Raw genomic sequence first — 22,979 nt, forward strand, 5'->3', positions numbered from 1 at the left:
CACACACACACACACACACACACACACACACACACACACACACACACACACACACACACACACACACATATATATATAATTATATATATATATATATATATATATATATATTAGTGGCCTGGCAAGGCCACAGAGGAGACAACCGAAGCAGCAAAAATGAAGTTGGCCTGCAGGACATTATACATACAAATGTAGGCAAATTTGGGTATATTTTCTTGGTTTGAAAATATAGATTCTTTTTTACCAATTGTCATAAAATTTTAACCACAGAATAGTATTATAATCTTCAAAAAGCCTGCAAATTTTCATGTGGTTTCGTCCCTAGAACCAATGACATGAGCATTTCAGTATTTAATTTATATATATATATATATATATATATATATATATATATATATATATATATATATATATATAGATAGATAGATAGATAGATAGATAGATAGATAGATGAATTTTTTGGCAATTTTATAAGTCTGAAATCTTGAAAACTATTGGTCAGAATTTAACAAACGAAGGCTCATTGGAAAGGTAATGACCTGAATTGTGTAGTGGTTTATGTGACATTTGCTATTAAGGTCGCATATTAAGGGAACCATCCATCATCTAGAGCCTATTTTTAGTACTTTTTTACAGACATAAAGTGTTTCAATCATAGTCATTTGTTTTCCTAGTTTTGCATATGAATTACAAAATATCTGATATTTCCCCAAAACCTCTGGCCTTGATGGAGGGGAGACTTGCTGCTATGGCTTCAAATGATCTGAAATAATAGCAAGAGGAGACTTGATTCCAAATATTTCTCATATGTTACATTTCTCCTCTTTGGTTTTCATACATAAAGTAAATTTCACAGTGTATAAGAATTATTTGATACTGGAGATATTCATAATCGTACCCTATTTCCAAAAGTGGGGAGATATAACATATGAGAAATATTTGGGAGCAAGTCTCCCCTTGCTATTATTTTAGACCATTTGAAACCATAGGAGCAACTCCCCACCATCAAAGCCAGAAGCTTTTGAGAAATATATAATTCAAATGATATATATATATATATATATATATATATATATATATATATATATATATATATATATATATATACGAGAGGTAAGAGCTTAGGCTTCTTACTATGGGGTCCTGGTTTCAAATCTTGCTAGATTCAGCCACTCTGATGAGTCGTAGACGACGAAACACGTGTCAGTGGATAATTATATTTTAAAAACAATATATATGCCGCTCCCCATATGGGGGGGGGGTACCAAATTTGTTAAATGAAATTATTCCCAACTCGCATTTAGGTAAAAATGCACTTTTGTAAATAATTGAATTAATTCAAAACGTATTGCAAAAACAAAAACAAATAACATCTCTCTCTCTCTCTCTCTCTCTCTCTCTCTCTCTCTCTATATATATATATATATATATATATATATATATATATATATATATTATAGAAAAGTCACTTTGTGTGTATGTGTGTGTTCCTTCTTCATCGATTCCGAAAGGGTTGAGCCTATATTTTGCAAATCTCACACAAAGGTATTTTATATATTTGGCAGTGTTCTTAGATATGTTTTATACAGAAATTCCCTCAGTATATATAAAAAATTTAAAAAATCCGATCCTAAAAATAATCTTTCTTTCTTATAAATAAAAAAGAAAAATTTTCACAGGGTAATATTTTATGTTACACTGGCCAAGGGAAATACTAAAATCTCAGTAAATCATTTCTTTTTAAAAAATCCCTAGACTTTTGACATCTGGAGATTTGACTCGGTTGTAGAGCATTCGATTACGGATCGAATGATCTCCTGTTTAAGCCTGGGTATACCTCACTATTTTATTTTATTTTTTTTTTTTTGTTAATTAGTTTAATTTATGATAAAAAAAGAGATATCATTTAAAATCACCGTAAATCATTTTTTTTTTTTCATTTACATATAAACAAACACAGACGGAATTTGATGAACGACATTATCATTATAATTTATTTTATTTTTCATTTTTTTTTTTACTAATCAGTCCACCGGGCAAATTATTCCTTGTAATTTATAATAATCAATAGAGGATTGATTCTATTACAATCTGCATAAATTAAAATATCATGTTTAAGCGTATTGTATGACTGAGCAACGCTGGGCGTTCAGCTAATATATATTATATATATGCCTGCTTCCCACCGGATTACAACTTGGATGTCTTCAAGTCCAATGTTAACAAATTCCTAATGAACCGCCCCCTTAAGTAAACACTTCATCAAATCTCCACACTAACGTAATGTACTTGTAATAACCCTTATCCCTGAGTGGCTTCCGGGCCTTGATAAGTGGTGATCACTGTGTAAAAAAAAAAAAAATATATTATATATATATATTATATATAGCCGTTTTAGAACCTGTGAGGGAGGAACCCACACGCATGCACAAAGTGACTTTTCTGTAATATATATATATATATATATATATATATATATATATATATATATATATATATATAAAAGTGAAAGCGCCTGTGTGTGTGTGTGTGTGTTTGTCTGTCTGTCTGTCTGTGTACATTTCCTTACACAATAACTCTGTCCATTTTCAGTCTACAGACTCGAAATTTGATATACAGGGTATTGAAATTTGGAAAAATCTTTGTAATCCATTTTCCGCCAGAAATTTGGCTATTAAGGAGTCAAAGTTCAATGATTTGACCTTTGAGAACTCTACCAAACTCCTCCACCAATATTGGGTCTAAACACTTGAAATTTTAGATATAAGTTCCTTTGACATGGATCTAACTTAATAACTTGATTTGAGCCCAAAACAATAAATGTTAAGGCGTCATAATAGGGATCAAATTAAAAAAAAAATTTAACCTGTGTGGTCTCTACCAAATTACTCAGACAATTTCTGGTTTAAACATTTGAAATTTTACATAAAGGGTATTCAGAGATGGAGCAAGTTTTTTCATCGGTTTGGGTCGAAAATTGGAGCTACCAATGTATAAATGTATGTATGTATGTTTGCATGTGTACCTAAAACTTTGGACAAAGGCGACGGATTTTCACAAGATCAGTATTGTTTTGAAGCTCGACCCTTCAGACGACAAATACCAAAAAATTGGCTAAAAACATTAATTTCTTTACCCTCAACTGGGTACTTTTCTACATGGAGGGGTCGCTTTTTTCACCAATATTTTCGAAAATCATCCCCTCTTTTCGATTGTCTAGCCTTAATTTAAACCTATGTCACTCCTGGTTGGACGGTGGTCGTAACAGCAAAAATGCCACGTTTTTTTTTTTCCATTCTTTTCCTCCTTTACGGTATGGGTTCAAGCCTGTCTTCCTACTACTACTTTTTCTTTTTTTTGCTCAACCCACACCTTCAAACCCATGCTAGTATATATATATATATATATACAGTGATGATCATATTTATTGGCACGGTAAAATAAAAGTTAAATTTTGTCTAATAAATTCTAAAAAAGGGATTAAATTAAAGAAAATAACAAAGTATATTATGTATTTTTAACTGGCCTTTCCGATGCAGCAATCGGATTTTAGAAAAAATAAATAACAAAGGAACAACAAACATAATTGCAAAAAACCCTTGTTCAAAATTATTGGCACGGCTTTGTTTTTCTTTTAGTATCAGTATAATATCAATCAATTTCCGGTTTACGTGCTTTCTGAACTTTTTTATAGCCATATTATGCTTGTTTAACGCTAATTCAGTGAATAATTTTTTTCAGATAATTTTTAGATAGCGATTTATTTAAACTATTATAAGTGACTAAATTATAATTTTCAATCGCCATGGTTAAAACTAAGGAACACAGTGAAGACGTCAGGAAGCTTGTTGTAGCATGCCATACCAATGGGGAGGGCTATGATAAGATTTCAAAGAAGCTAAACCTTCCCAAATCCACTGTTAGAGCCATAATAAACAAGTTCAAATCGCAAGGCCACGTTATGAGTTTAGAGGGTAGAGGGAGAAAAAGGATTCTTTCCCCAAGAGATGAACGGAAAATTGTTCGACAAGTAAAACAAAACCCAAGGATCTCTGTTGGGGAGATTGTTGATGAACAGAGCACCTCTGGAGTGAATGTATCTCGACATACAGTTGGTAGAGTTTTGAAGAGAGCTGGTTTAAAAGCATGTCGTCCGAGAAAGACTCCCTTATTGAAGCCTATGCACCTGAAAGCAAGGCTAGCCTTTGCAAAACGTCATATTGATAAAGATGTTGCATTCTGGAAACGTGTTCTATGGACTGACGAAAATAGAGTTATTTGGCCATAATAAAGTGTCTTATATTTACAGAAAATCTGGCGAAGCTTTCCTGCCTAAGAACACCATACCCACAGTGAAGCACGGTGGAGGCAGTTTGATGTTTTGGGGATCCTTTGCTGCCTCTGGACCAGGGCGACTTGTTAAGGTCACAGGTAGCATAAAAAAGGAAGATTATGTTAAAATATTGGATGAAAACCTGAAAGACTCTGCTAAAGAGCTCTCACTTGGTCGTCGTTGGTGGTTCATGCAAGATAATGACCCAAAGCATTCGGCTAAACTGACTAAGAAATGGCTTGAGGACAATCATATTAATGTTTTGGAGTGGCCATCACAAAGGCCAGACCTTAATCCAATTGAAAATTTATGGAGAACATTAAAATTGAGGGTAATGCAAAGGAAGCCTAAGAATCTTATTCAATTGGAGGATTATTGTCAGGAAGAGTGGGCTAAAATTACTACTGAAGAGTGCAACAACTTGGTTGTAAACTATGAAAAGCGACTGAGGAAGGTAATCAAGGCCAAAGGCTATACAATTGATTATTAAATAAATCGTGCCAATAATTTTGAACAAGGGTTTTTTGCAATTATGTTTGTTGTTCCTTTGTTATTTATTTTTTCTAAAATCCGATTGCTGCATCGGAAAGGCCAGTTAAAAATACATAATATACTTTGTTATTTTCTTTAATTTAATCCCTTTTTTAGAATTTATTAGACAAAATTTAACTTTTATTTTACCGTGCCAATAAATATGATCATCACTGTATATATGCATGTATATATATATATACATATATTTCCCCAAAAACCTCTGAAGATCAATTTATTATCGTTAAGTTATCAAAGACTAAATCTTTAATAAAGCAAAACTTATCAAGATACGGAAAACTCAACACTGTTAAGAGGAGCAAACGATAATATTAAATGAAAGGGCCAGAATTATACAAAATGCAAATATAGAATTCACCCTTACATGTTGTACCTACTTTTAATTACTATTTACCGTTTTATCTTATTCCTCCATCCTCATTTCTAAACGTCTTTAAACCAGTTTTTTCTATATTTGCATTTTGTATAATTTTAGCCCTTTTCCTCTTCTGATGAGAAGCATTTAGCTTCAAAATGCCATGTCCTAAAGAGGTTTCTTTCTTACATTTCCCCTACATTTTTCGTTATTGTTCTGATGATATAATAAAATTATATATTACTTTTATTCTTTGTATTTCATTTAATATATATATATATATATATATATATATATATATATATATATATATATATATACCAGTGAAATTGTTTGTGTGTCTGTCTGTGTGTGTACATTTCCCTACCACACTACTCTGTCAACTTTCAGTCTACAGACTCAAAATTTGACATTAGGGGTATTGTGATTTGGGAAAATCTTTTTAATCGGTTTTCAGCCAGAAATTTCGCTATCAAGGGGTCAAAGTTCAACGGTTTGACCTTTGAAAACTCTACAAACTCCTTCGCCAATTTTGAGTCTAAACACTTGAAATTTTAGATGTAGATTACTTGGACATGGATCAAACCTTTTAATTCGATTTGAGCCCAAAACAATAAATTTTAAGGGGTCAAAATTGGGGTCAAATTTTTTTAAAAATTTGACCTCCGCAGTCTCTACCAAATTATTCAACCAATTTTTAGTCTAAACATTTGAAATTTTACGTAAAATGTATTCAGACATAGAGCAAGATTTTTAATCAGTTTTTGGCCGAAAATTTGGCTGCTAAGGGGTCAAAGTTCCGAAGATTTTGCGGTTTCTAGCAAATTATTCGGCCAATTTTGGATCTTAACATTTGAAATTTTACATAAAGGATATTCAAACATGCAGCAAGCTGTTTAATCAGTTTTGGGGCGAAATTTTGGCTGCCAAGAGGTCAAAGTTGAAAGAGATGAATTTTACAAATTCTACCAAACTCTGCCAATTTTGGGTCTAAACACTTGAAATTTTAAATGTAGGTTACCTGGACATAAGTCAAACTTTGTTTATATATATATATATATATATAATGCACATAAAGTTATGAACAGTACATAGAGCCCAAGCAAAGCCGGGCTGAACTGCTAGTAAATCTTTAGAATGTGAAAGAATACATAATTATTTCCACAGCCAGGCAACATCGCAGCTCACAAGAGCTGAGGAAGCCAACAAACCGGAAATCCAAGACTCGTGTTTCACTCTCATTTGAGCTCATCAGTTACTCATCTAAACTCGTGATTTGAAACCTGAGCCACTTGAATGCTAGGCGAGCACTCTACCAACTGAGCAAACATGCCATACACACAAGAAATGCCTATTAACTTGCACGCATCAAGCAACTTGCGGTATAGATCTAACAGTGGAATGAACCTTCTTCATATTGAACAAGAGACATGGTATCAAGACAGATATAACCCAAGCCGGCGTTTCACAAGTAGGTAATTTATACTCGTAAGGACGATGCCACAACAACAAGAAACTTGAGTTTTGAACTTCCGGTTTGTTGACTTTCTCAGTTCTTGTGAGCTGTGACATTTTCTGGCTGTGGAAATAATTATATATATATATATGCTTTGTTTTTAGTTATGTCTAATCAAAATAATCTCTCAATTTTCTAAACAACGATACTGTCATGGCACCAGATCCTGGTCACGGCACCAGAACTTATATGTTGTATTGTCGGGATTCTGTATGACATGGAGGAGGTGTAAATATTATTTATGTGTGTCTAATACATGTAACGTCTAGTAACATATAAAAAATTATGACAACAGATAAATTTTTACAACGGTCATGTAACAAAAGGAATAAATAACAGTTTTCTGGAGTTGTAACATTGGGCCAATGTGAGAAACATACCTGGTCCATCCTTTATCTTGTTTGATGGATCCCCGGGAACAGCTGCAAAGAAGGTTCATCCCGATGAATCTACAAATCTCGGGTTGTCTCTTCAGCAACCTTTGTTTCTGATTTTTCTCCATTTAAAAGCTGCCCAAATCATTGAACCTTTTCCCAAAACAAAAATTCACATCAAATTATAATTACATAAGAGTCGTCAATCTATTTTAAATTATTATTTATGTTCTACATTCTTTAAGTTATTAAAACATCTTAACATAACTAATTTTTTCTGCAAATATTTATTTTGCTATGATAACATATTTTTACAAATATTACAATAATCATAACAATCATCGACTAGCAGTACGTTTGGTGTTGACCTGTTAATATCTGACATTAGAAATTTATTTACGAACAGACAATGTCACATTATGTTGACTGAGCATTATGATACAGATCAGGCTGGCTTTGATCTTGTGGGAGGTCATGTTGGTGATGTTCTCAACGTATCACCAAATGAAGTAGTGCAGCAGGGGAAGAGAGGAGGCCAGTGAGAGAAAGGTACAAAGTCGTTGCAATCCTTCTGAAGCTTGGGTCTCTTTGTACTTGTGGGCCGGCGCAGAGTCTTGCTGCCACACCCAGGATCTACCAGGGGTCACCTGATTGCACCAGGGGATCACGACACTCTTCAGTACATCCAGGTACACTTTGATGTTGATTTTTAAATCGACTTCGAAGATGTGAGGTGGCATGATGTGACCCTCACTTGTAACCAGACCAAAGACCCTAACCATGGCCAGAAACTTTGTTTTCATTACCTTGGACACGTCCCTGTTATTTATAGCAATCAAGCGATGCATTTTAAGGGTGTTGGCAATGGTTCTGCTATCATAACTTGGATTAGTAGAGACCATGAGTTGTACAGCAACGCATCTTTGATCGTGCTTGTTGAACATTGTGTCATTTTCAGACGTGAGAAAAGGCTCTTGGGATTTGTACACAACTGGCCAATTAGTAGATGGTCCGCAACAAAAAAAAAAGAAAAGAAAACTGGTGTACATCAAACGGAAATGGAATCATGTCGTCTTTTCTATAGTGACAATTTTATCATTTCACCCTGGATATTTGTTTAGTGTCATTTTATTATAGTTTTGTTGGTGCATGTAGCAACACCAGGCCCAGGCTTATTTTACCTTTGATTCTGCCACTGAGATAGTGTTTATCTTGTATATATAATTAACAGTGCACTATCACACACATTGTACATGTCAGATGTTTAGTTTATAGTCAAGATGTGTCTGTTCTTTTGACTTTCTGCTTTTTGCTGTCCATTTAGATGGATAATAAGACGTGGTCAAGTGGATAAGAAAGCCATTCTTAACATAGGAAAAGGAGTTGGGTGGGCTTTCAGAGGAAGATAATCATTAATCAGAAGAGACTGTATCTTACTTGTCACTGTTGTCCCATCTTTGGAGCAGAAACAGGAAGTCAAGAAGAGCAATACAATCTTGACTATTACCAATGTTTATAATAAAGAACAAAGTGTTTTCATCTATTATTGTGGACTGGTAAGGGTCCGGAAGAAAGACAAAACTCGGTATTGGAAACAAAACATATTCAACAGATAAAGCAACCACAACAAATAAAGGGAGTGGTTATACGTCAGTCCGACTGCCAAGTGCGTATGATTTGTACATAATGTTGAGAGGTTTATTCTTCGTTCAGGTGACATTGCTTGGATCAGGAAAAAGTAAGTTTGTAAAACCAGTTAAGTTAAAGAATAAAAAGATAAAAAAATTAATCTATTTCTTAAATTTAAAAAAATTCAATTTACTTCAAGTTATAATAATAATAATAATAATAATAATAATAATAATAATAATAATTATAATGATGATGGTAATAATAATAATACTGCTGCTGATGATGATAACGCAACTGCATCTGCAAAGGTTATCAAAAGAGATGGAGAATACTGGAAATTTGGGGAGACGTCACTCAGACTCCAGGGAACACCACAAGTTGTTCTCAAAGAGAAATCTTTGATGATGGCTTGTGTGACTACTCTTAGTAAGTAAATAATAATAATAATAATAATAATGATGATGACGATGACGACGACGACGATGACGATGATGATGATAGTAATAATAATAATAATAATAGTAATAATAATAATAGTAATAATAATAATAATAATAATAATAATAACTATTATTATTATTATTATTATTATTATTAGTAGTAGTAGTAGTAGTAGTAGTAGTAAGAAGAAGAAGAAGGAGGAGGAACAATCCTGAACAATTTTGAAAAAAGAATTGAAAAAAATTAGAATCAGAGGGAAGTCTGAGAAGATACAATAGAGAGCAATAATGAAAACAGCTGAAATGACAAGGAAAATTCTAGAATAAAAAAAAAAAAAAACCAAGGAGGTGAACCACTAACTGGAACAGTGCAGAGAAAATTGGGGCCTTGTAATGGGTTTTTCCCATCCAAACTCCATGGAATAGCAATGACTGATGCCAGCAAGGAATCAATTGTAAGTGGCTGTTGTGATAACGTGAAGTCATCTGCGATGGTTATTGAGACAGGTGAAAAGAACTGGAAATCTGGGAAGAAATGTTATCACTCAGACTCCAGGAACACCACAGGTTATTGTCTGCGAGCGATCGCTGATGATGGACTGTCTGAAAGCTCCTAGTAAGTTAATAGTAATAATAATAATAATAATAATAATAATAATAATAATAATAATAATAATAATATATGTGAGTATATTAATGTTTGCCAAAATTGGAACTCGTCCACACTAAACATCATTATTATGTCTGCAACCACTCTTCAAGAGCGTTCTTCATTTGAAATATTCCAAATAGTTCCAAGAGATTGTAGTAAACTGTGTCATGTAAAAGATCACTGCAGTGCATCAGTCTTCACCAATTTATTGATTGAAATCTATTTAGCATTGATTGTTGGGGAAAGAACGAGCAACAAAAAAAAGTTGAGAAGAAAAAAATCCCAAAACCAAAAAGCTCTTAAGCTTAAAACAAAAAAAAGATTCCCATCCCATTTGAAGCTGCGCGCAAATTCTTCGTTCTGAAAAGCTAAGTGTAAATTGAAAAAATCTTTATCGTTTTATTTTATTTTTAAAAAGATTTTTTTCGTATTCAGACACAAACCGAAGAATTAGTTCATTGCTCAATTCTTCCTTGCACCCCCCCCCCCAAAAAAACCCGTTTCTCTTGGACTGATCATTACCTGGAAATCATTCACTTTCAATCAAAAATCGTTAGTGAGTGTTTGGCTAAAAATATTCTCACCTAGTAGGTCATTATCATCACCACCATCATCAGCATTTTAATCATCATCGTCTTAATAATCACAATCATTATCATCATCATCGTCATCATCATCGTCAGTATCATCATCATTGTAGTCATTGCAACATTATCGTCATCATCGTTATCATCATCGTTGTCATCATCATCGTTGTCGTCATCATCATTTTTTTTTTTTACATGGTGGTCACCACTTATCAAGGCCCGGAAGCTATTCAGGGATAAGGGTTATTGCAAGTACAGTACGTTAGTGTGGAGATTTGGTGAAGTGTTTACTTAAGGGGGCGGTTCATTAGGAATTTGTTAACGTTGGACGTCATCATATCATCGTCATCATCATCACCATCGTTATGACCATCATCATTATTATCATCATCATCATCATCATAATGGTCGTCGTCATCATCACATCATCATCGTCGTTGTCATCATCATCACTATCGTTATGACCATCATCATCATCATCATCATCATCATCATCATCATCATCATCATCATCATAATGGTTGTCATCATCATCATCGTCATCATCATCATCGTCATCATCATCATCATCATCATCATCATCATCATCGTCATCATCACATCATCATCATCATCGTTATCACTATTATCACGTCACCATCACCATTATCATCATCATCATCATCATCATCATCACATTCGTCATCATCTTCATCTTCACCACAATTTCAGCGTCAATCATCTATTGTCTATCATTCACTGGGAGTCAGCTGACCGGTTTCACCTTCGCTTTATCAAAGCTGCATTGAAGGATTTGAGAGAGAAAAAAAAACACGAATGGGAATCGAAAATATGTAGAAATAAAAGTAACGTTGCGTTACGTTATGTATGGGGGGAAAAATGGGGGAAAGCAATTGAAATACAGCAACGTTATATTACTCGAAGATCCTAGAGACTACTCACGCTCAAACCCAAGAGGCATTCCTTCTGCTTACAAAACCGAACGTGAACAGTCTCCGAGATCTTTAAATGAAATAATGAGTGAGCACGACTCAGGATTGGAAAAGAATTTGTGCTAAAGTTTGCTGCACAAGACGGGTTTTTTATAAGTCCACGATAACATACTGGTTTTAGCCAGATTACCGAAGTTGAGCAATGATGAGCCTAGCCAGTAGCAGATGGGTGACCATTTGGGAAGGCTAGGCACTGTATGTACCGCATCCAGTCATAGAAATTTCCAAGTTGGTATCTGGAGGTGCATTAATTCATTGAGAGAGATGCACCCTCAGTCTTTGTTAAGATATGCATCTAGGAGAAGGAAACCCTGATGTAAAAACCTGCGGTCTACTGTATACTCTGTCCTGTGGCAGTCATCTGCACAGACAAAGGTTAGCAGTAATACCGAAAAGTATGGTTGGTTCTACACAAAATTTTCACCACTATAAACAAATCATCTGTGTAGATTTCCGAGCAACTTAGTTATACGTCAAAATCAACGGAAAAGTCCACCATATATCTATATCTATATCTATATCTATATATATATCTATATATCTATATATATATATATATATATAGATATATATATCTATTGGAGTCTAAAATGCTATATGATCAAAGTTGAGGACTCAAAATAACATGTAAATATAAAAACAAAATAAATAAAACATCACCAATAGAAATTAAAAATGCATGTTCATAACTTATAACTGAGCAACACGCACAAATCCTTTCCACCTCCCCCTTTCTCTTTCCCCTTTTTCATCTTATTCTCATCGGGCACTATTTCTCCGTTGTTTCCTTACTCTTTCTTTAATTTGAAATCAGATAAAAACATTGAAAAGACTATTTTTATTCAATATGCTAAGCCTTTCTTTAACCCTGTCTAGGAGAGAGAGACTAGTGGCAAATGCACAAGCCCAGATATGGCAACAAAACTCCATGCGTGGGCGAACTGTGGCCTTGTAGAGATACAGGATACTCTCAGGTGTGAGTAGCCTCTTAGTGCGGTATTGGTCGAGGGGGTACATACTCACTGATTTCTTTGTTTTGTTGCTGTGTGTGTGTGTATGTATGTGTGTGTGTGTGTGTATGTGTGTGTATGTGTGTGTGTGTGTATGTGTGTGTATGTGTGTGTGTGTGTGGTATTTTGAGTTTGAGTGTATTTAGTTTTATTTAAAAATATAACAAAAGAATGAAATTGCTCACTTGTGTACAAATGAACCGAAATGCATTATGGCGGAATTTAATTTCATAATAAAATTAATGTGGGAGAGGGATTTACTTACTTCCCTGCAAAAAAAGAAACAACAAAATTGCTAAAATTATTTTGTCTCAACAGGATACATATGTGACTGGGAGCTGCTTTTGAATTTAGTATTCCCTAGAAACTTACTCCTTGAGAGAAAACGTCTGCTAAACTTGTCCAGTGTGCATGCCACACTAGGACAGGACGAGCTTCCTATTTCATACTTAGAGAATATTGGAAAGATAACCTGAAATGGAAACAATGAAAAACGCTAAACATGACAGAAATAAAAAACAGTTTGAAATCATTAGATATGAAATGTCTTGAAAACAAAGTGGGTTTGCGGATTAATTAAAAGATTAATTTATCTGATACTTGTATCAATTGGATTTCATTTTCAAAACGTTTCAGTCGATGTAACCTCTGACCTTCTTCACGTGTATCTTGTCGAACTACTAATAACTAGTGATATTTACAATGAGAAATAAAAATAGGTTTAAGGCTCCCAAAATTCGTACTAGAACTGTAGCAGACAAAAATTGCAACAAACAGAAACAAAAGCAAATTCTCGTAGCTGGAGATTTCAGAATATACTTCCTTCCTGGCTTGTCCAATCAGAAGCCAGCTCTCAGTCATATGACTGAGTTTATAAAACGTTTAACCGGCAATAGACTCTTTCTCTTTCTTCCTGACTCTGGCTGACAGTGCATCCCTCTGCTGGAGTACAACCTCGCCTGGACACTTTTGGCCCTGGGTTAGCGTAAATACAAACAAGCCAACATGAACTTCCACGTGCGGTACACACACAAACTCTCTTTTTACTTCAACACTCTCTAATCTTGTGTCACGGTCCATACATGGGCGCATGCTTCTACTACCAACTACAACACGTATCCACTCAACTCTTCTCTCTTTCAACAGACCTGCCTAATCTTTAATCTACGTTTCTGCGCAAGAACACTTTCAACGATTAACCCTTTTTCTATACAACCCGTTTCTCTCATATATTCCAATATATAACCAATAAAATAGCTTTTGAATTTTAGAATGAGACTTCTTTTCATGTCTTTATTTTTAACTAAATATTTGCAAGGACCCGTGGCGTAGTGGTTACAGTACATGGAAAAATCAATTGTAAAAGTGATATTCTCCTGAAGGGTGAAGGTTCAATTCTCAGTGTGGGCGACAGAAAAATCCAATTGCGAATTATTTAGAACCTCTATCCAGTCATGGCTGACAGAACAAGAGTAAAATAAAGGGTTCTGTTCAAACTTCTATCCAAATTCCCAAGTTCAACAAGATACACCTTGAAGAAGCTCGGAGGTTACATTAGCCGAAACGTTGTGAAAATGACGCTCACCATGAGAACAGTAGTCTGATGAATCAAAAAAAATATGAATGACCAATCCTTATCTCCAAAATCCTGAAATGTATTATCTGATATTGTTCGTTTAAGTATGGCAGCATTTCTGAAAGTATAGTAGAAATACGTTGAAATAAAATAAAATAAACAAAAAATAAAAACAAATGAAAAAATTTATTTGAATGCGAATTCGCAAAACAAATAAATAAAATTTTATATAGGGTGGAACGATAAAAGTGTTGCCCTAAAGAAAAACCACATTCCAGCTTTATTTTAAAACTTTGATTGAAAAAATTGTCGAAACATTCGTGAAAGGAAAGCCTCTTATTTATTCCTTAATTGCATACTAAGTATTGTAAAGTTATTAATTTACCTGAACTCTTATTTCGTGCGCTTTTTTTTTTTTTCATTTTCACCCCAAACAACGCACATTGCCACTTTGTTGTAGGGGCTACTATCAGGGACATAAGCATCAGGGGTACTGTGTAGGGAGTTGGGCAGCAAGATGTCAGTTCATGTTACACTTGAACTTCTGCATGTCAGTACAGTTGGGGAAGCAGGGACCCGGAAGGGAATTCCAAAGTCTAGCAGTTCTGAGGAAGAAACTACTGGAGTTAAAGACTCCCTTACATCTAGGGATCTCTACTGTGAAGGGGTGGGATTTAGCTGCTTGTTGGGTTTGTCGGGGGTATTTACGTCACAAGTGCTTGCAGTTCGTCAGATCATTCAGAGCTTAATTGTCTGATACTTCACTCTTTTCATGCTCTTAAATTATCAGTCCTTGATAAGTGTATGTTAAAATATAAGGCCTGTACTTACTTTAATTATATGGTTCCTTATGTCTGATACTGGAATAACTAGAAGATTTCACTTCTAAACATTGATGTAAAAGGCCTTGTTACTTTGCCTCCAAGACGAATACCTGGGTCTGTTTTGCATGATTAGCATAAATCTTTAAAAAGTCTTTAAAATTCTGAATCCTGCCCTAATTCCTGATTATTCTAATGTATATTAATACGGTATTCTTGTAGGTTAGATCACCTTTTATTCCAACTGGACAAAAACCAATTCTCCTTCACCCCAAGCTACTATAAAATCACATACATGCACTTGCAATAGAAGAGGGGTTTTATCTCCAGTTCTTAATCTTAACAGACAAATTTAAAAATCGATACCAAACATCTATAATTATCTGTTAGGAGACATTCATTATCTGTAATATATAACTTTACTCAATAGCTTATCTATAAGATGGATACTTATTAGCCATAGTTTGAACTTATACCTAAAGTTATATTAAGTAGAAACTCTATATTTTCTTTCCCTTAGATGGGCAAACGTACTGGTGATTGTCTCTACATGAAAACTAACATTTGAAGTTCGAAACTCATTTTGATTCATACCCAAACCTCTTATGTGATAATTTTTCCAATGTGTTTATTAATCCACAAACCATATTTAATCATCGTTTAACTCTAGTAGATACTAATCTTAAATCTACACTCATTACTAATACATGCCCCCAAGCCTTTCCACTCAAAACATGTGAATAACTGCATCTTCTGATCTTATTTTGAGAAGTGCAACCATTACAGAAACCAACTACCTTTGATACTAATGCAATTTACTCTAACTAATCATACAGGGGCTTAGAAATATCAAGCTTTGAAGGAGTGAGAGTATGTTTGCTTTGTGGATTAAATAAAGGGTTCCTTTCGAAATTCTGTGCAGATTCACGAGTTTAACAGAAAGATTCTTGAGTTTAATAGAAAGACTTCCGAGTTTAACACAGATTCCAAAGTTCAACAGAAAGATTCCCGAGTTTAACAGAAAGATTCTCGAGTTTAACAGAAAGATTCCCAAGTTTAACAGAAAGATTCCCGAGTTTGACAAGATACACCTAAAGAAGGTCGGAGATTACATCAACTGAAACGTTGTAAAAATAGCACTGACGATGAGAACATTAGTCTGAATTATTCAAATAATACAAACTTGTTTTTTATTATTTCATAATATTTTTACTGTTTTTTTTATTTGCATGATTGAGCGCTACACATTCCTTGGTATAAACGTGAACTGTTGCCTAAGTAAAGTATCATCTTCTGAACTGCAAAACAAAGACAAACAAAATGAAGAAAAGAAAATCTTCTATTCAGAATCAACAATTATTTTTGTTTTTTTTATATTCTACAAAATGTGTCTTTTTTTTGTCCGTGTTCTACTTCCATGTTCTCTTTTTTGTTAACTTTTGTTTTAAATCTTTCTCTTTTCAGGTTTATTGATTTTTCCGAAATGATCCCATGATGCAATGCAAGGTCGTCCCACACGTTTTAAGTATGCAATAAGTCGAAATCCACATCAAAGGATCCAACTCTCAGATCCACACAAGATTCTTTAAAATCAAATGGAACAATTCTGTTTTTTTTTTTTTAAAAACAAAAAAACGTTTTCGAAACGCTGCTTCTTGATTTATGCAAGGATGAACTGTAATTTGCGGATCATCTTTTGAAATTCAACGACTGCAATTGTATTTTATTTATTTTATTGTTTTTTTTTAATTAAAAAAGTAAAAAGATAAATAAGAAAAGAAAGAAAGAAAGACAGTTTTTTTTTTTTTTAATATGGAAGACAATTCTTGAGTTAGATATATTACTTCCCTGCAGTGGCCAGATCCTCAAGCCAGTCTGGTACACTCTGGTGAGGAAGATAGAGTTTAACTACAGAGAACAGACTGTCCTAGACAACACAAGACACAAATATTTTTAAGATGTGTCCACTCCATTTGACTAATTAGTAGCGAATATGCTATTTCGAACTTAGAGACAAACCAAAGTAAAGTATGACAGACTGACCAACCAACGGTCAGAAATGAGTGGACACATCTAAAACTATTTCTAAATCCCAACTCTCTCATCAAAAAGATTTTAAAACAGAGAATAAGAAATGTATTCGTTCCAGCCTGTGTTCCCATTTGGGAACCAGCCAAATATCTATGGCCAACCGATGTACACCAATAACTATATGAAATACCCTAACGAAAGGCCTCTATCTGTCGAGGAGAAGCCATACATTTCCCCTGAAATATGTGTAAAAGAACAGATAGCCTCCCCTCCACCGATTGAGCGAGAGAGTATGAATGAGCACTCGATGGAACTGTTTGAACAGAAGCACATCATTCCCGCGGAGAAGAACTTCCAGTGCACTTACTGCAAGAAAGGATTCTCAAATCAGTTTTTTCTGAAGAACCATGAACTAACGCATACCGGTCTGAAGCCGTTTGAATGCAGTTTCTGTGGCAAAGCTTTCACACAAAAGATCAACCTCAAGAACCACCTAAGGACTCATACGGGCGAAAAGCCTTTTCATTGTAACGTTTGCAACAAAGCCTTCAGCCAACGAGGGAACTTGAAACTCCATTTAAGGACCCATACCGGGGAGAAACCGTTTGCCTGTGATGTCTGTGGCAAGGCGTTCTCCCAAAAGATCAACCTGAATGACCACAAGCGCTTGCACACAGGCGAGCTCTTTTACTGCCAGTTCTGCAAGAAACCGTTTTGCAACCAGTTCTTTTTGAAGATCCATGAAAGAATACATACGGGCGAGCTGTACAAGTGCAGTTTTTGCACGAAGGCGTTCACGTTGCAGATCAACCTAAAGAACCATTTGAGGACACATACTGGAGAAAAACCCTTTCAGTGTCATATTTGTTCGAAGGCTTTCTCCCAGAGAGGGAATCTGAAGCTGCACCTAAGGACCCATACTGGGGAGAAGCCATTTGCCTGTGATGTTTGCGGCAAGGCATTTTCCCAGAAGATAAACCTCACCGACCACAAGCGCCTCCACACGGGCGAGCTCTTTTACTGCCAGTACTGCAAGAAGCCATTTTGCAACCAGTTCTTTTTGAAGATCCATGAGCGCGTGCACACGGGGGAGCTGTACAAGTGCGAGCTGTGCAGCAAGGAGTTCACGCAGAAGATAAACCTCAAGAATCATATGAGGACTCATACAGGAGAAAAACCTTTTAAGTGTTCGTTATGCCAGAAGGCTTTCAGCCAACGGGGTAATCTCAAGCTGCATATCCGCACACATGCAGGAGAAAAGCCATATTGCTGTACCCTCTGCCCGAAGGTGTTCTCGCAGGCGGGCAACTTGAAGACGCACCTCCGAACCCATACTGGCGAGAAGCCGTTCAGATGTGACGGCTGCGGGAAGTCATTCTCGCAGAAGGCAAATCTGAATAACCATAAACGCACACGCACCGGCTGCGAGCTCTACGCCCGGAACCCGCAGGTTTCACAACTTCCGCAGCCCCCACCAACCATGATGTCTCCTGGTGCAGCCACATCCCCTCCCACCTCTGCATCGACCCCCGCTTCATCGACAATGCTCAACATCCCATCAAGCCAGACCACAGCAACAAACCCTCCACTCTCGAGCATCACCCAGGACAAGCCGGCACTCTCAGCCTTCAACTCGTGCGACACTAGCAGCAGCAGCGAGGCAAGTCACAAACGGTTACGTCCACCCTGCGACCTGTTCCCTAAGTATCCGCCCCTTCCGCAGCCGCCACCATCCTTGTTGAGCCCTGGTGCCAACCCGACACACCAACCACAATCCCATCATCACTCACAGCATCAGCAGCAGCATCATCATCATCAGCAGCAGCAGCATCAAAACAAGATGCCATCACCGTACAGTCCATGTGAGCCTGATTCACATAATAACCATAAGGACAGCCACCATCCATCCTCAAGCCCATCACCCTCTCCACAAAGGACTCACATGAAAATGAGCCAGCCAAGCTCACCCCATTTAGGACACTTAAGCCAAATGCATCCTCACCGTGAATCCTCAATGTTGCCTATGAGGTTTCAACCCCCAGCAGAGACAGTTGCTCATACCAATTCTGGTTCTTATCTGCATGAGATGCCCCAGAGTTGGGAGAGCAACTATTTGTGGGGTAGAAATTACCCTATACCTCCGTTGCTTGGATCCGGCTGGCCGAATATGCCAAGTGCTTACCCAGGTAACAATATGAAACAGACTAAGCATAGCACGTGGAACAGCTTTCCAGGGATGCATGCCCCTCCAAAATCCCTCACAGATCATTATGGTAGCCCCAAATGACAATAAATCATTTGGTTTCATCTTTAACGATGGGCTTGGATGGATTGGTGATTATTCCATATGTGTAAAGAGACTTGGTTACTTTCTATGTCCTGATGAAATTCAAGGTTCTAAGCTGACTTCTGTCGCAATAAAAAAATTGGTAGTTGAATAACGTCGAAAAATCTGTTTAGCAACGGATCTATATGTTTTAGGGTATGTGTTGTTGAGCTAATGGATACCATTTTGGACTATGGAATCAGCTATACTGAGTTCAAATTCAATTGGATCTGCTATGGTTATTTGTAGATAAATACCATAGGGAAAGGTATGAACCCAGCTACGAGTAAATTAGCAACTTATATTTAATAAGTTGTATACAATGAATTATTTACAATAAGTCTCACATTTTGGTATTAAATGACCAAGAAGGGTTGATGTGCCGTAAAACATAAACGAACATAATCTAATGACTAGTATAAGAAGTGTGGCGGGGGGAGGTATTAAGTGTTAATTTTAAACCATCAATCATGCTCACCATTTAAGAAATGCGAGGGATATGAATATTGACTCTTCCCCTTTCCCTCTCTCTCTCTTCTGGGCCAGGGTTGAAGATGTTTTTTTTTTTACTCACGTTCACCCCCTAACAAGGCATATAACCACTTGGATGTAAGGGACCATTCCTAGGAAAGATTAACAAGATGTTGGTTTACATTACATTTAAACTTCTGGTACTCATGCACTTATTGAACCATGCTGAAATAATAATGTTATTATTTAGAAAGTCATTCGTGAAAGCGGGAGGGGCAGGTGTTTTGTAACGATTCTGTACTTTCACCTAACAATTTAATAAAAAAGATATCGTAAAACTTTAATTTAACTTGAAAATACTATTTTTAAAAATAGAGCGGTTCAATAAGTGCATAAGCGCTAAATTTCTGTACATCAGTACAGTCAGGGAAGTAGGTAGCAGGAAGGGAATTCCAAAGTCTAGCTTTTCGAAGGATGAAACTATTAGAGTAGAAAGCTTCTGGCATTTGGGAACCTCAACAGTGAAGGGGTGTGATTTTGTTGCTAAGCAGATTTGTCAGGGATATGTACGTCGAGGAGGCACAAGTGCAACGAGTTCATCAGAGCACATTTTATTAAAATATTTGTAAAACAGGCACAGGGATGCAACATTGCGGCAATGAGACAGGGGTTGGTTGAATCTTGATACTTTTCTCTAAGATGGGATAATGCACTTGCGAAGGACACAACCACCATTTTTAACTTGAAATTGTAAGTAAGCGTAATATTCTACCAATACTTTGTTTAATTTTCGATTTTTGAGCAAATATCAAACCTTGGAATAGCTCTGATAAAGCTGCCATTTTTTCTCGTTCTAGCTCAAAATAACAACAAACCTAGAAAACGGTAATTCTTTCCCCTTTGTCACAAACATCGTTCATGGAATTGATGTTATTATGTTAATTGTATGAGATTTGTTTTATAATCGACAGAGATTTGAAAAAGTTGAAAAAAATCAAATATATAACAAATAAATGTTACCAAAGGCAAGATATGTTGCTCTTCTACCTAGCCTAATTGGTTTTTAGTGTTTTTACTAAAGTGTAAAATGTTTAGGAAAAATGGCTGCAATGTATTTTGTTAACATGACCATTTTTCCTTATGTTCATGTAACAGTTGACATTACTTGTTTTTAGCCAAATGAATATTTTTACATTAAGCAAAAACACCAAAAACTTTTCCAGATAGGCACAAGAGTAACCTATCTTGCCTTTGGTAACATTTATTTGTTATATTTTTTATTTTTTTTACCATTTTTTCGGATCTCTGTGGATTGCAAAAAAACCTACTGTACAAATATTCCTTACAAAACAAAATATAATATAAGATAACATTGAATTGTGAAATTAGTTTTAATTGGTTTATTTTTAATTGGTTAATTATTTTTAATTGATTTAATTATTTTTAATTGATTTAATTATTTTTTAATTGGTTAATGGGTTGTAATCAGTTAATTAGTATTAATTGTTAATTGGTGTTTTGCTTTGTGAAGTGACACATTTTTTGTTCAACAAAATTGACTTTCTAATTAAGACAAATAAGAAAAAAACAATGTTTTTCTTTCCTTTTTATAATATTGAGCCTCTATATCATGGCCAAGAGCCACTCAAGAATAAAGTTTTCTCTTCAATTCATCATCTTGAACATTTTGAACAAACATTCTTAAATATTTCCTGTCACAAATTGGCTAGAAGATTTTTTTTTTTTTTGGTCAGAATCTATTCCACCTAACACTTAGCATTGGCAAGTTTTTGACCTTGACGTAGTATTTTTTTTAGCTTCTTACAAGTGGCTTCATGCCTTGTCTGGAGCGATTTCCAGAAAAAAAGATATATGTGTAGGCAATTGTTTTGTAGGCCAGAGTGTGCTTATTCTAGTATACTGGCTTCTAAAAAGCACACTTGACCTTGTGCCTAACTTCCCCTAGAGAGAAGATAAATAATATAGTATACCAGCTATAATAGCTTTCTCTGATTTTTTTACGCTACACGAAACAAATGGCATGACAGAACACTAGTCTGTGATCGTTTTTATGAATATAAATATGATGGCCATTTATACACTCTAACCTTAACCCTAAGTTTGGGTGGAGCGTTTTTGTTTAAAGGACTTTGTCTACCCAAAGCATCACTTATCTAGCCATTAATCAGGCCTTATGTTGCTAAACGCTCGATAATCCAATGAGAATGTTTCAACATGATTTATTTTTATTGGTAAGAAAAATAATTTGGACCAAAGTTGAAATCATTATTTGGATTGATCTTAACAAATTCCTGAAAGTTAAATTGGAATCGAACCTGAAATGGTAGAAACCTAGTAAAACAGACAAATGAACCAATGACAATCTTTCATGAAAAACACCCGTCTAGCTGAATCCACTGTGAAAAATTTCCCCCACTCTATATCTGTGCCTAAATCAAAACGTGGATTCCATGAACAAAGCTTCTTTCTTAGAACTGCATGCCTGTGGAACTCTGTTCCGTCTGCCTGCTTCCCACTGGACTACAACTTGGATGTCTTCAAGTCCAACGTTAACAAATTCCTAATGAACCGCCTCCTTAAGTAAACACTTCACCAAATCTCCACACTAACGTAATGTACTTGTAATAACCCTTATCCCTGAGTGGCTTCCGGGCCTTGATAAGTGGTGATCATTGTGTAAAAAAAAAAAAAAAGAGATATTATTCTTGAATTTTTGTTTCAGAAATCTAATAAGTAGTGATGAGACAATTCCAATACAATTACTGATTCCGAGTTTGATTCTTTATAAATCTCTAAATATTTAACCATGAAGTTACTATTTTCCCCCAATTCCCATAAAAAATGTATTAAATGTGCAGATATTTTCTCAAACGTAAAAATACACTTATGGAGGATGATCTATAGATTTTAGCTTTAAAATCAATAAATATTTTAAAATCAATAAATATTTTAAAATCAATAAATATTTTAAAATCAATAAATATTTTAAAATCAATAAATATTTATTATTTCATTATTACTATCAGCAGTGGAAGATTTTGCTTTAAACAAAATTAAATAAAAAATGACAATTAAAAGAATCGTTTTTTGCATCGGAAAATATGCACAAATTTTTCCAATTCTGATACTCCAAAAAGTTCCAATTTTTCCAATTCCAATTTCAATTCCAATTAATTGTCCCAACACTCGTAATAAATGTTAAAAATTTGGTTCTTCTTTGTTTTAATATGTTGTAATTTGTTATTATAGTGCAATTTTAAAATCGAAATATTGACTTTCAAGTGAAACAA

The 22,979-nt window shown here is 35.1% G+C and overlaps 1 protein-coding gene across 1 annotated transcript in view; it reads left to right on the forward strand.

The window, feature by feature from the left end:
- The window catches only part of LOC145242714 (uncharacterized), a 77,707-nt gene extending 58,236 nt beyond the window's left edge, over positions 1 to 19,471 (forward strand). Inside the window, exon 2 of the mRNA XM_080105853.1 lies at positions 16,305 to 19,471. Coding sequence (XP_079961979.1) covers positions 16,975 to 19,158 — 2,184 coding nt within the window. The 5' untranslated portion in view covers positions 16,305 to 16,974 and the 3' untranslated portion in view covers positions 19,159 to 19,471. The remainder of the gene's footprint in view (positions 1 to 16,304) is intronic.
- Positions 19,472 to 22,979: the final 3,508 nt, after the last annotated feature.

Source organism: Euprymna scolopes, chromosome 21 (assembly GCF_053919585.1).
Source record: "Euprymna scolopes isolate OS-2025 chromosome 21, ASM5391958v1, whole genome shotgun sequence".
NCBI lineage: Eukaryota > Metazoa > Mollusca > Cephalopoda > Sepiida > Sepiolidae > Euprymna > Euprymna scolopes.